We start from the raw sequence: 15,192 nt of genomic DNA on the forward strand, positions 1-15,192 counted from the left end.
AGTCACCAAGGGGAGATATTTAGCAGCTAGACTCATGCTTTTAACATGCAATAGCAGAAACAAGGCAGCAGGCCCCACCAGTATGCTCCACCTCTGACACAGGGGTTCCCCCTCTGGGGGCACAGGTACCTCTGCAACCCCCCACAGAGAAATTTGCAATATCCACCACCCAAATGAAAGCATCGCAGCAAAATTATCCCTGGTGAGGGGGCCGCAGTAACAAACCCCAACCTAAACCACCTGCTGCAGTTTGCTGAGCAGGCCCCTCAGAAAGTTCCTCTACACAGTGCTGAGTTAATGAGTTTCAACGAGAGAAAAGGAGCGGACACAGGCCGCGTGGAGCCGAAGAATTCTGGATGGAAAGTGAATACTTTGAAATGAAAGATGCTGAAATGAGATGGCTTCACAACATAGGGAAATGCCTGTAGGTACTGATGGAGGCAATGGTTTCCAGCTTCAACGTTGAGAAAGTGATGGCTGCTGGGGCTCCAAGGGCTTCCTCAGGCAGTGACAGGCACGACAGAAGGACCTGTGCAGTCACAGAATCATAGAATATCCCCCGTTGGAAGGGACCCACAAGGATCGAGTCCAACCCCTGGCACCACACAGGTCTACCCAAAAATTCAGACCATATGACTAAGTGCACAGCCCAAACGCTTCTTAAACTCTGACAGGCCTGGTGCCGTGACTACGTCCCTGGGGAGCCTGTTCCAGTGTGTGACAACCCTCTCAGTGAAGAGCTTCTTCCTGATATCCAGCCTGAACTTCCCCTGTTTAAGCTTGATTTCCCCTGTCGCACAGCCCGAAGGCCATTTCACACCCATGGGCTGCTGCCCCTCGCTCCTGCCCAGAGTGCAGCTGCCAAGACAGGCGTGTGTCTGGCTCATGGGTCCCTGTGTGGGCAGGGACAGCAGCCCTACACCCCAGAGGCAGCACACGGCCCACAATGTCTGAGTAGAGACAGCAAGACAGGCCTTACCAACTTACAGAGAATTTCAAATAAAAATATGCAGTGTGCCACAAGTGACTTTCTCAGATCACCCAGCATCCTCACACAGCTATTGCTTGACACCAGTTGCTGATGATTTGGGCTGCTGCCGCTCTTTATATATCTAACAGCAACCTCATAACAGTGCCCTTTCTCGCGTTCCTTACACACGCTGAAAGCACTGTTCAACTGGACCCTGTAAAAATATAATGCAGCGTGTTTATGGACAAAGACAAGCTTTAGAAGACTGGCAAGTAAAGAAGTGTCCTTAAAACTCTTAATTGAGATAGAAGGAACAGGGACTACTTATCAGCACAGGCTGCTGGCAGGCAAGGTCAGATCAGTAGCCAGTAAAGGCAGGTGCAAATGATGAAATCTGCGAGCAAACTCTAAAGGGACTGCTGCCTTCTAACAGAGGAGCTCTTCTCTGCTGGGGCTGGTGCCACTGCTTAATTTGATTACACACAAGTGACAGCCTGGGGGAGGGAAAGAAGGAAATAAAGAGTGAGGGCCCTCCAAGCACCCATGCTGAACATAAAGGGCTCACGCAGCTGTGTGCTCAGCAGCAGGGGCTCTGAGCAGTGGTCCACAGCGAAATTACAGGGGGATCAGACAGCTGACATGGCATGATCGCCCAGTAGACAACAAATTACTTGCTTTCCCCTCAGCAAACCACATGCCACATAGCAATTTTGACTGGAAAGACGCTATCCCAGATTTAAAGGGAAACTAATGTTTTCAGAGAAATACAGAGCAGGAGAGGCTGGAATCTGGTAGGGAACACACAAGCACATGCACGGACTGACACTCTTTGTCCATAACACTTGCTACCATCTCTTTTATTATTTGGCTTTTTAAGAGCTGCCACAGGCCTCTTTTTGAGCTGTAACTGGCCATCTGCATGTACCCAAAGTGTGCTCTTGCTTCCCTCCAGTCCTGAAATCCTATGGGAGCACCCTGAGGCTGTTTCTTTAAGAGACAGATCAATTCAGCCTCTGCTGTCCTGGCTCAAAATTAAAAAAAAACAAAAACAAAAAAACCTGACCACAGTCTAGGATCCAGTCCTCTATACTAAACCCAGGAAGATACTAAAGAAGAAAATTGCTCGTCAAGATATTTAGGAACTTTTTTTTTTTTTTAACCTACCTTAAAGTTGTCGTGACACTACCTACTGGAGTCTAAATTACACTTTCAAAATTACATGTATTAATATCTAAAGTGTGTAATTATAAAAGAGCAAGTATATTTTAGAACTACCATACTTAGTTTTACAAGTTTTTTTTTTAAATAGAAACTTTCTGTGTGACTGCAATATCTATATTTTAGGTCTCTTGCCTTTACAACTCAACACCAGCAAAGGAAAATGGAGTCAATGTGTTCAACTGGAAGCTGCAAAACAGTAATCCTCTATATGATGTCAATGCCATTGATAAAAAAAAAAAAAGTGAAAGCAAACCTTATTCATGCATAGGAAAGAACTGAAAACAGTGGAAAAACTGTGCTGCTGGTAGACTTTCACCATCTTCCTTTGCTACAGCAAAATTCATGCATTAAAAAAAAAAAAGTATGTCTTTGTTTTAATCTACCGTGAACAATGAAAGGCTGAATAACATTTGTTTTGGCAGCCAGAAGTGTGATTGATGAAATTTACAAACAGCTGAATTATCGGATCAGTGATTTCAGTTTACTAACTTGTGATGTCCGCACCACGACCGATCCTACCTGTTGGCTTCTGGCAGCCAGGCAGAGCCCGGGGGCTGAGTGTCCATGGCCAGGCAGTCAGACCGAGCTCTCCCAAGGCTCAGCTTGTTCTGCGCACACATCTCTCACTACAGACAGCGGTTGCATAAGAAATCTCTCCCACTCAAGACTGAAACAGCTTACAGCTCAGTTGCACAAGTCTTGGAGTGAATAAAAGCAAATATTGTCTGGTTACCGAGTCCAGTAATTACTAAATGATGATGAACATATTTCATATTCACATGGAAAACGTGAAGGGAGTGTGTAATAAAGCTCAAATAAATATCTAAATCAAGAAGGTTAAATCCTAATTCAGACTGTATTAGATGTGCTTACAGCTAGAAACCTCTTTCCAGCCACTCACATAACTTGCCTTTTTATTCAAGAAGCCGGGTGCTAACACAGCTCTATTGTTAATTTATTCTGAGGAAGTAAAGTGGCTTTCAGTGATGCAAGTGATTTAAGTATACATTTCTGAGGCAAATGTAAGCTTGCTATCAGGCACTCAGTTTTTGACATTTATACCATTATATATTTTTACATGATTTTGAAAGTTATGAATACAGAAGCATTACTGATTAGGGAGAGAGAAAACAAGTTTAACATGAACAATGAAAAGCAGAGCAGAAATGATTCATCTCCCTGTTCTTCAGCTACTGCTGCAATCCCTCTCAAGCCATGGTCCAAAAAACTGATAGTTTTGGAGGCTTTGTAACAACTTAAAATTCACTGACTGCACCATAAACAGCTGCCAAAGGCCTTAATTTCACATGCATCTTAGCACACCTTTAAGGATAACGGTAATTTTAATCCTTCTTGGAAAACTGTTTTAGTAAAACAGCTTTCAAAAACTGTTTTTAAAACCACATTTTACTTAAGCATGGCATGAGAGACTCAGACCCTGTGAATGGGCCACATTCAATGACTCAATACATGTGTTTGGGCTAGAAGTGAGCTCCAAGAAGCACAGGTGTTCCCCCTGCACAGCACCTCTAACTGCTGGGACTTACAGGTTTATTTCTTCGAGAAAGATGCCTCCAACCCTAGCAACTTAGAGTACAACCCAAAACTTATTTCAGCAAGCAGTGAAAGGTCTTCTCAGTTTCATGGGTGTTGGTGCAAGTCTCAAACAGTGCGCTAGCTTACAAAACCAGGCGCTTACCTAACTCAAAAAATAGCTGCACGTGATGTCCTTTATGCCAAGCTGGAATTTGCCAACAGGCAAGAGGTGCAATTTATGCCCAACTAAAAATACGGGTTTTCTGAAGGAAATGGCAAGCGAGTAAGTTTCAGCTGTGTTACCAAGCCTCTCTTGTAATGAAATAGGGAAGAGCAGTAAACTCGTTACTTGATATATACGACATCTATCAAATGCATTTCATTGCTTTTTCAGTGCTTCCGAACAGTTCAAAGTGCACCACAGAGCTGGCAAGCGCACCACAGCACATGAGGGAACTGCTGCACAGTGCTCGTGAGCATCCAGCATCTGCATGCATATAAAAACGCAAATTAAATGACCACATTGGTAAATGAAATGAAGTTCATTATTCCCTCAACAGCTAAGGAATGCTGTTGGGGAGAAAGGCAGGATGAAAGGGCAGAGAGGGCTAGTGGGCAAGAGCCCAGCCTTTGCCCAGAGCTACCACCCAACAGCATCATGCTGTGACCCACGACTTAAGGTTTTTTATTAGGGATTATGAGATTGTTTATGCAGACTGCATGCAAGCACAAGTGAACACAACACCAGGATTCCTCTCATTTAGGGGGAAAATAATTTTCTCCTTTGTATTAATACTGTTTGGAAGAAAACAAACAAAAAACCCCACACTGTTCAGTGGCGATTGCTTAATTGCCCGTCATCAGAAGCTCAGGAGTCGCAGCACATTGTTGTTACAGCTAAAATTAACAGTTGGAAATTGGCACCTTAGTATTTTCCATACCCTATTATGGGAAAGTCATCATGGAGAGATCAGTGGTTGCCCTTCCAAGCACTATTACCTGGGTACTGTGTTTGGTAGTTCTGAGTCACAAATTCCTTTAAAATTGCAAAGGGAAAAAAAAAAAAGGAAAAAAAAAAAAGTCTTATCTCCTGATTCTATCACAATACATTGCTTTTGTCCTTCCCTTCCCCATCAGAAAAGAGACTAACACATCCAAGACAGAGCTGATCAGGAACTGTCAGCTCTAATCAGAGCACTGTAGCTGTCAGTCACCAGTGGCCCGTGGGTATTTTGTTTCCTGAATATATAAAAGATTGTTATCCTGAAAGTTAGTCAGCATTTCTGGCTGCTGGATGGAATAACAAGACCATTATAGGTGTTTTGACAGTCGTATAGCTGCAGCAGTATTTGAGCCCTAATAGCTTAACACACAAACACATGCAATGGCAGCTCTGGGCAGTCTCTTTTCCTGACACACCGCATTGGTGTGTCAGGAAAAAAAAAAAGAAGAAATCATTTTTCTTTATTGCCAAGTTTGTTTCCTAACTTACACAGCTGCCATTTATTAATAGTGTTGCAATTCTGTATTAATTATTATTTAGCACTGACAATATGCTTGGAACTGCACAAAATTAGTCCCTGCCCCACACACCTCAAGCAGTCCTGAGCGAGTGTCCCAGAACCAGCACCCCGTACCCTGAGCTGCCCAATTACTTAAAGCCTGGACGGCAGCGGAGCTTGGTCGGCTGGTGCCATGTCAGAGTATTTAGCTGGTGCTGCAGCCACACTGCAGGGGTCTAGCTGGGATATGGGTTACAATATCAGATATGGGTTTGTTGGAGAAGACAACCCAATGCTAACAGCAATATAAAACTGAGAATCTAGTATCTCTTTGGGGAAAATAAATAAATAAATATATCCTGTTATAGTCACACATTTTCAAATTAAAAAAATATATATATTATTATTTTCAAATGAGAAATTTCTCACTTAAGAGGAATACAGCAAGAGCAAACAGCCGTTCCTAACCTTCCTGAAATGCACACCTGGTAGAAAAACTGCGCTAAAGCAACTCTATATGCCAGCATAAATGCAAAACATCCAAGGTCATCACTACAACACAGGCACAGATCATGAAATAAAGAGGTGAGAGACAGAAAAAAGCAAAAATTGCATGTACCCAACAGGGCATGACCCCCCCCCCCCCCCTCCTTTTTGGAACTGCACTGTTTTGTTGGTATTCTCTTCCAAAGGATCTCCTCTCTGGAATGAAAATATGCAGAGTGCAGATCACAGGACAGCCACAGGAATCTGCAAACCTGCAGGTAAGTTTAATTCAAGCCCTGCAGGCTCCACACAGGCCAAAGTCCTGTCGCCTGTCAGTGCATCCACTCTTGTTGTTTTCCATGTTGCCAAGAACACAGGGCTCACGTTCTACGGCAGTAACAATGTGTTTCTAATACGACTCAAGAAAATTGAAAGCTATGAAACAGAAATAATTAACTGTGTTCTGTTATTTACTTAATTATGGGCAAAAGCCTGAGCAAGGAATAAAAGGGATTAGAGCAGTTTTGGCTCGACGCAGCCTTAAAATAAAAATAAAAAAACACCATCACATGCCAAGGCTGAAGGGATTTTCATTCCACCATGTGGTTCTCTCATTCCGCCAGCCAAGCTCCAAGCTGCTACAGCAGCTTTTCTCTGTATAGCCCCGATCTTCTCCCTGCGCTGCTCTGATCAGCCACTGCAGTTGCTGGTCACAAGCAGAAGCATAGGAAAGGTATTAAAAAAAAAAAAAAAAAGCCTGTAGGAGATGATTCTGTTCACCAACAACATAAGCATGGCATATTCATACTGCTGCATTTAGGTATGGCGAGACATAAAGCTGAGTTTTTCTTTTGTATTTCTGTCCCTTCTCTTCAGGGAAAGGTGTTCTGTGATTTTCAGTTGTGATAGAAAATCTGCAGTTCTGCAGAGGGGTGACTGACACGTGTTCCCCCAAAACAAACTACAGGTGAGAGCTGAAACATCACCCTCACCACATTGTTTGCTGTTGTAGTTTGATATTTTGGGAGACAACATGGTGGTTGTCTTGTGTGGAGGCTTTCATGAAACACACTGCATCATGAAGAGTGGGAAGAAACCTGCACAGAGCCCTCCAGAAGAAACCTTCAGCCTCTTCTGACTGGGAATAAGTCCAAAGCGATGACCCTCAAAGTGGAGGACCCACATCCCATCCGGGATCCCTTACATTCTCACTTTCCTGATTATTTACACTGCTGTAAAACCAGAAGCAGGGAAACTTGTGTTCCCTCCCTTTCACTTCCTCTCTCTCCAACCCTACAGAAATAGCTGGGTTACACAAGACAAACACCCACAAAACAACAATGCATGCAAACATGTCAAAAGAAAGAAAACCTGTGTATGAGATGCCTACTGCGTATGCCAATTCTAAGTACAGTACTCGTTCAGTCTATAAATAGCATGCAAATCTATTTTAATAGTACCAAACTCAAAGGGAGGTTTTCTAGTACTCATAAATCAGAACTAAGGGGTTTGGTTTTACTTCGTTGTCGAGCTTTTGTTTTTGTTTTGCCTGTACCTGTCTCAGATGTGCTTCTTGAGTTTCAGACCAAGAATTTCAGACCAGTTCACCAAGAATACAGTTTTCATGAGAAGCCCATGCCACCTTCTGTACCCAAACCTCTCTAGAAACCAGCAGGAGTTGTTCACATCACTGCACCTCTTTGGGCTCTGAGCCCAAGCCCATCCTGCTCAACTCCCATTAACTTCCATGGCCCCTTAGGCATTTCACGGGTCCTTCATAGAACTGATTTTGAACATTCATTATTTTTTTCTCTGAAACACTCAACACCCTACATCCACGGCACCAATTTCCAGAAAACTCAACTAGAGAGAAAGATGTCATCCTCCATCTCCCATTTCCTATGGATTTTTTCGTGCTTTTTGCTGTGATCCTCATCACGTTTGGTAGATGCTGCCTGCAAACACCTGCTGATTGCTTCCATTGCCTTCCCTCAAATCCCTCCCCAGTCTCTGGCTGTGCTGCCTACAGAAGGACATACCAGCTTCTCTGCCGGGGATCCTTACACTAACCTCTCCTGTGTCTCATCTCCCCCAGGCTTCTCCATCTGTGGCCTACAGCCCTCTGATATCTCTTGACTGTGGTGGCTTCACATCGATAGCTAGCTAAGCTCCACCGCTGCCACTCCTCTCCAGAACAAGGGGAGATGCTATGATGAAAAGAAAGCTCAGAGGCTGAGATAAAGACAGGGAGATCACTCACCAATTACCATCATGGGCAGACCAGACTCAGCATAAGGGAGATTAATGTAATTTATTGCCTACAGATAACAGAGTAGAGCAGTGAGAACTAAGAGCACCTCTCCACCATCCACCCTCACCATTCCTTTCCCCCGAGCAGTGCTGGGGAATGGGGGCTGCGTTCAGTTCCTGACGCTTTGTCTCTGCCGCTCCTTCACGGTCACTCCGCCCCTGCTCCATGTGGGGTCCAGGGGCTTCCCACAGGCAGCAGCTCTTCAAAAACTGCTCCCACATGGGTCTGAATCCATCTTTCAGGAGCAAACTGCTACAGCACGGGTCCTCCATGGGCGGCAGCTCCCCCCAGACCCCCTGCTCCTGCGTGGGCTCCTCTCCATGGGCTGCAGCTCTGGCCCAGGGCCTGCTCCTGTGGGGCCTCTCCATGGGCCGCAGCCTCTTCCAGGCCACATCCACCTGCTCCACCGGGGGCTCCTCCACGGGCTGCAGCGTGGAGATCTGCTCCATGTGGGACCCATGGGCTGCAGGGGGACAGCCTGCTCCACCAGGGGCCTCTCCACAGGCTGCAGGGGACTTCTGCTGCATGCCTAGAGCTCCTCCTGCACTCACCTTGGAGGCTGCAGGGTTGGTTCTCTACGTGCTCTCACTCCTCTCTCCCAGCTGCTGTGATGCAGCAGTTTTTTCCCTTTTTGCTCTCCCAGAGGCACAACCAACATCTCTTACAGGCTTGGCTCTGGCCAGCTGCAGGTCCCTTTTGGATCTGGCTCTGATCTGACATGGGGCAGCTGCTGGGCTCTGCTCCCAGATGCCAGCCCTGCAGCTCCCCTGCTACCAAAACCTTGCCACCTAAGCCCAAAACACTGATGCATATAGATTATAAGTACTGTGGGTGTACTGTCTTGTTCAGCAGGAGCTGCACTACAGGGTCCTCGTCTATAATTAGTACACATAAAGCAATGATGATGCCAACAAGCAACTCAGCAAAAGTTCTGATCTCCAAAGTTCTTAATTTCTATCTGTAAAATAAAACTGTGGTTTCCCACTGAATTTCCTGAATAGGTGTCACAAACCCTTATTAGCAAAACCTTTATAATAAAGATCCTCCTTACGTCCTTACAAACTCTGATTCAGGCAACACTTTATCCCACCATATTTCAGTCATAAGTTCCCCTGCACTATGGGGACACCATCTCTAAAGATATAAAGCAAGAGCTGTGGACTTTCATATTATGGTAAAGTCACTGATTTTTAACCATGTCTACTGAACCTAGTACTCTACCATGCTACCTAGTGTGCAGTTTAGTTGCTTCTGGTGTACAGTCAACGAGAAGTAATAAAGAATAAATATATAATAAATAGGGACAACTGAAAACAAGTTGATGGAATTTAACCATATTATAGCTTGGCATGGTATTTGAAAAGTCCTGAAGGAATGATTACAGAATTCCTACACCTTTGACCAGAGAAGCTTCTCCACACAGCTTCTAATATTGACAGGCTCAGAGATCAAGGGACTAATAAGATCATCACATTCTTAAGAATGCACTGAATATTTATGAGGACCTTAACTCCATGTAATAAAGCCCATATTCACTGGCTGTGAACGCTTGGATGCTTTAGGGATAAAATAAATCAACAGGCATAAAAGAGGATCTCAGAGGCAAACAGGAAAATCTGCACATAATAACAAAGATAGTAACTATCTGGCAAATCTACATCACAAGGAAGAAAAATACTATGATTAAACATAATAAGACTTCACTTGAAATGTAAAATACTCAGGAACAAATCCTGCCAACTCGCATAAGAACCAGCAAACAGGAAGTAGCTGACGATGCAGTAAAGCCCATTGCACAGGGAAAAGACAACATTAGAGAACCAGATGCTACTACACAGTCTTCGCCGTCGCGCTTCAGAGTGATTTCTATTGCTCGTTTCTGAAGTGTGTGAGTTTCAGTCCTCCCAGCTTTCGTTCACACTGCAGCACTTCTTGAATTCTGAGCCAGTAACAGGTGCCCAAGCAAAAAAAATACTGTTGTTCTTTTGCAAATTCTCGTGTCTGTGAGCTACTGACACCACTGGCTCAAGCATCCTTTCCTAGTGTTTGCCAGCATTGCACTCCTTCTACAGCTGAATCCTAGGTAACAGCAAGACTCAGATTAGCTTCACTAGATGATAAATGAAGAGCTTGCACTGCCACTTAATGGTTTCCTCCCTGAAACTATAAGCACTGAGCATAGTCTTGTTACAGTCGGGACAGGGGGATCCCTTTATCCCACTACATGTATGAGACCTTAGATTGCATGAAGACCATTCAATATGAAACATGAATGATATTCATGCAGTCTAAGATTTCACACATTAAGGTAATAGATTACAATTGCAAACGTGAACTCACAAATTACAGAAAGCAGTTTTGCCTCATAAACTCCTGAATGTCTTGGCATTTGGAGTTAGTTTTGAACCCTTCCTAACCCTTCAGTTATAGCTTGTACTACATAGTTTTAAACTTGACTTTCAACTTTCAGTAATCATTTGCATGTGTGTGTATCTTCAAAGAATGGTATTTGCAACTATGTGTTGTAATGGGAGGCTAATTAACACAAATATGGTTATTAGCAAGTTAGAGACATTTACAAGACAAAAACACCAGACCAAAGCCTATGGCTTACTGCGTCACAGGGATAGAGAATCTCAAGGATGGACTCGTCCCAGCCAAGACTCTGCCACTAACTACATTACCATGGGCAAATCGCCGACACTCTACAACTCTTCCCCTTCTGTAGTGGGATAGTAAGACTCATTTACTTCGCTGGGGAGTTCTGCAGCTTAATTAAATCATTACCTTTAAATTAAAGGCACTACAGAAATGCCAGGAAGTAGCGTCTGAATTAGAAGGTGGAGGTGACACCCTAAATGAAGCAAGACTATTTTCATCGTCAACAGCAGGCACAGTAAAAGGTCATTCATGGCATAATTGCGAAACCGCATTCCAAGCTTCTGAAGGTAAGATGACTTTTCCCAAAACTTCATTAAGGAAGAGGATATGTCCCAGCATCACTAGATGGCTGAAATGCTATAGTGTCACAGGTAATCTACAAGGATTTCATAACTGCTAATCTTCCCTTTTCCTTATTTTTTGTTTTTCTAATAGCAACAAAATATCACGGCTCTTTGAAAGAATGCTCTTTCCACAGGCAACTGTTTTCGGTATGATCAAAGACCTATTAAGAAAATTGCAGAGGATCATTTCCCTTCAAGTCAGTAATGTTCAGCACTGTTTTCAATCTTTTCTTTATAAGAGCCACAGTAGAGGCACTCCCACATTTTGTCTGGGAGAGCTTCTCCCAAATATCATTATATTCTAATATTCCCCATGTGCAGTGGGAATTCTCAGCTCTGCACCAACATTAGGACGTTACTGAAAGATTCAATATTACTATTCAGGCTTTTCATTTTGAAAGTATTGGAAGAAACTTATTCTTAAACCATAAGAAATAGGACGGCCCTCAGCAGAGGCCCAGTTTTACTGTGTATTCCCAAAAGAGCCTCAACTCAGTGTCAGGTGTGAAGCTGTGCATGTCCCACATCTCCAGTTGCACTCCAGTTTTGTCACGGAATGTCCCAGATACCAAAAGGCACATCCCGTCCCAAACGTCTTTCACCTGTATAGGACATCCTTGAAACCAGAACTAGGGAAACAGGTACCTACTTCTTTCTTTGCTGCACCTGAAAAAGATTACCCCAAAACACCTCACTATACACGATCTTTGCATTCAGAAGTAAGAGCGTAAACACCAAGGAACACCGCATTTGCTGTCCACCTTTTAGCAATGAGGAGCAAGACATGCCATGGGAGAGGGCAGCCTCCAATTTCTTTCTGTTACATAAGATCTCCCTGCACTGACTGGATGCGCATTATCTAAATTCTGTGTGGTTTAGTTAGAAAATAGCAGAAGATGCTCTGAGAATTACATCTGCAACAAAGAATTCCACAGATCATCATCTTTTCTAAATATGATGACTTTGACTAAATATATACCTGCTTTAAAAACGTGCATCTGTGACCAGGAAGACCAAAACAGCTGCAAATTAAGTTTTAAAATAAGACAGAAGGTATACTTTTAGCATCATGGCCAAACAACCAGGTTCTCCGCTCATGGCTGTCAGTCAGCTGCCTACTGACCACTTTGGGGCGTTTCAGGATGAAGTCCTAAAGTTTTGCTTTAAAAAAAGAGAAAAAAAAATGGGTAGAGGACTCTTACAGGACACCAAGAGAAAGGTTAATGACAAAGGTCAACTCTTATTTGACCTCAGAGAACCCACATCAGGGATCACCCTGGAGACACAAGTCCCCAGGAACCAGTTTCCATTGGTACCGCCGCTCCTGAACACTTTTTTTGGATGGAGCTGGAACCAGGAATTAACACAGTTCTCACAGCAGGTCACTGGCCTTAGGTGAGTCGTAACTTCTCATGCTACTTCCCCTGCCGTAATGTGGCTAGTGTTAAAGCACCTTATTATGTTGCTGCAACAATTCATATTTGCAACGTACTTTGAAGGTCTGAAGAGTTGTATTCACTAATTATTACCTGTCTTGAGACATGAACTGAATATTCAAAGTGCTAGCTTGATTCATATGCAAGTGCACGTCACATAAGTATGTGGTATGCACTGAGACTCAACAAATAAAAGCAAAGATTGCTTTTAAAGAAGACTTCATTATGAAGTCAGCTTTGAGCACAAAAATATATAATTTTATTACCACAGCTCTTCTATTAGACCAGATTTAAATTGTTCCTTGTTTCAGATTAGCACTTTATAGAACATCAGTTTGAAAAACAAATACCAACCAGCACAAGACAAATAGGTCGTGCAAAACTTGGTTCTGCCCCCAGCTGTCCCTAAAGGGAAAGTCTGATGTTGGAGATCTCGTAACCTTTGCTATCCAGCTGAAAGCTAGCAGATAAGTTCCAAGGGGTGGTTACTGAGTACTGCCAAACCAGAGCTTACCCTAGAAATACTGTAGTGCTGGTGATGCTACATCCCAGCAGAGAGGCATTTTTATCCTCTCTTTGGTCAGGCACTTTTCAGCCTTCCCACAAATGAAGATGCTTCTCCCCTCCCCTGCCAGAGCATCCCACATATTCTGTACTTGAAGACAAAAAATGAGATGACAGAACTGTTGCTCAAAGTAACATAACAAACAGGTGAATAAAATAATGATTTAAATACATATATATAAATAGCCTGTGTATGCGTGATGGGGGATAGCTTCCTGAAAAAGAACCTTTCTACACCTGGAAGGAAAATGGTGCTTCGTGGTCAATCTCCGCACTAGAGATTCCTATTTGAGGGTGAGGGGGCAAACTACAATTTCCTCGCCTAATAACAGAGCAATGTCGGATCTTCAGGCTTCCTCCCGTAATATGCTGAGGACCAAGTGACTGCTTGGTACCTCCCAAGACCGGGCCTTTGCATTTCCAGTAGGAGCAAGCCCCGTCTAAATATCATAATAAAAAGCCACAACAACAGTCAGCTAAATTTTCATTCTAACCCTTTCCATTTTGCTACCGCAAACAGAACCAAACCATCCTGGCCAACTTCCGCTGACAGCAACGACTGGATTTGTATCCCTTGCACCCTATTACTGCCCTACAAACATATTTTAATGCAGCATAAACAAATACGCTGATTTGCTTAACACCACATCGAGTCCTAGTGATTAAAATATGTATATGCATAGAGCAAAATTTATACATGCGCAGACGCATTTATAAGCTCCGAAGACAGAAATTATCAGTATTGCCAAACGCAGAATATGCATTATAGTTAATTACACGAGACAGTTGAATGCCGCCAAGCCTACTTCATTTCTAATTAGAAAAACTTCAGCGATCGTTTTCTTCCCCGCTGCTATCGCCTGACAGGAACAAACGAGGAGTCCCCTCTAGGGACTGTGCAGTGCATCCTGACACGCGTTTGTTTCCAAACCCAGGCTCGCAGCAGCGCTAGCCGCTGGGGCACGCAGCGCCTGGCTCGCCCTTCGCTGCCGGCTCGAAGGCGAGAGGCGCCCCGCAAGGTGCAGCGCGATGCCCCAGCACCCATCCCAGTGCTGGTGGCACCTGCTTGCCAGGTCCATGGGGCAGAGACCCTTCTGGAGAAGGGGGTTTGCTTCGGCATGGCTTGCACCCCGTTTTCTTGGGGGCTGCGTTTCCCCAGTGGCAGCTGCCACCTGGACTGGGGATGCTGCTGGCACCCCACAGCACCTCGAGCATCCCTGTCGGCGCTACCCGAGGAAGCACCGTTCGATTCCCCCGTGCCAAGCCCGGACAAACAAAGGACTCCTCCTTTTATTTCCCATAAAATTAAGGCAAACCAGAGAACAATACCACGGGGGGCCTCACAATGGGCGCTGCTGCAGCCCGCCTCACCCTAACCCACACCAGGGCGAAACGGAGCCCGGACCCCTGCAACCCAACCGGGGACCGAGCCCCGCTTCCCCCCGACCCCAAACCCCCAAATGCCACCCGGGGACCCCAGCCAGGAGCCCCCCACGGCGGGGAAAGCAGCGGGGAGGCCGCGCTGCCCTCACCTGCCACCGTGTACCGGTCCAGGTAGTTGAGCACGTTGCCCACGCTGAGGATGCCGGCGGCCGCCACGCGTGCCCGGCCGAGGCTCGGTGCCTTGCGACGGGCTGCGGGGCGCTCGGGCGGCGGGTTCATGCTGCCCGACAGCGTCTGCACCTCGCCCTCCGCTCCCCGGCCGCAGCAGCCTCTCTCGCCCTCTTCTTCCTCCTCCTCCTCCTCCTCCTCCTCTTCCTCGTCACCGGCTCGGAGCCGCCCGCCGCAAGCCGGGCTGCTGCCGGAGGAGCCGTCGCTTTCCAGGCACATCATGGGGCTGCGGGAGGCAGCGCCGCGGAGCCTCCAGCGCGGAGCCGCAGCCGAACCTCCGCCGCCGCCGCCTCAGCGCCGCATCCCGCGGCCGCCCCAGCCCCAGCCCCTGCCCGCGGGACCGGCGGCCGCCGCCTGACAGCCGGGGCGGGGCCAGGCAGAGAGGGGGCGGGGTCGGGTTGTGGCTCTGCCCACTGACCCCCCTCAGTCCTGTCAGGGATTGGGGTTTGGAGGGGAGGGCATGGGGGGATCTCCTCAGGGACCCCCGGAGATATGGGGGAACCTGGGGCTCTTGGCAGGGTGGGAGGGAAGGGACTGGGCACGGTTCATT

At 45.7% G+C, this 15,192-nt stretch overlaps 1 protein-coding gene across 3 annotated transcripts in view; it reads right to left on the reverse strand.

The window, feature by feature from the left end:
- Positions 1-14,943, reverse strand: part of SPNS2 (sphingolipid transporter 2) — a 135,976-nt gene extending 121,033 nt beyond the window's left edge. Inside the window, exon 1 of one of the 3 annotated variants that reach the window (XR_005813975.1) lies at positions 14,564-14,943. Coding sequence is in view for 1 of the 3 variants with exons in the window: in XM_040532544.1 (XP_040388478.1) it covers positions 14,564-14,864 (301 nt within the window). In the remaining 2 variants the exon portion in view is untranslated. The remainder of the gene's footprint in view (positions 1-14,563) is intronic. The other 2 variants (XR_005813974.1, XM_040532544.1) reach the window with 2 other exon arrangements.
- Positions 14,944-15,192: the final 249 nt, after the last annotated feature.

Source organism: Cygnus olor, chromosome 20 (assembly GCF_009769625.2).
Source record: "Cygnus olor isolate bCygOlo1 chromosome 20, bCygOlo1.pri.v2, whole genome shotgun sequence".
NCBI lineage: Eukaryota > Metazoa > Chordata > Aves > Anseriformes > Anatidae > Cygnus > Cygnus olor.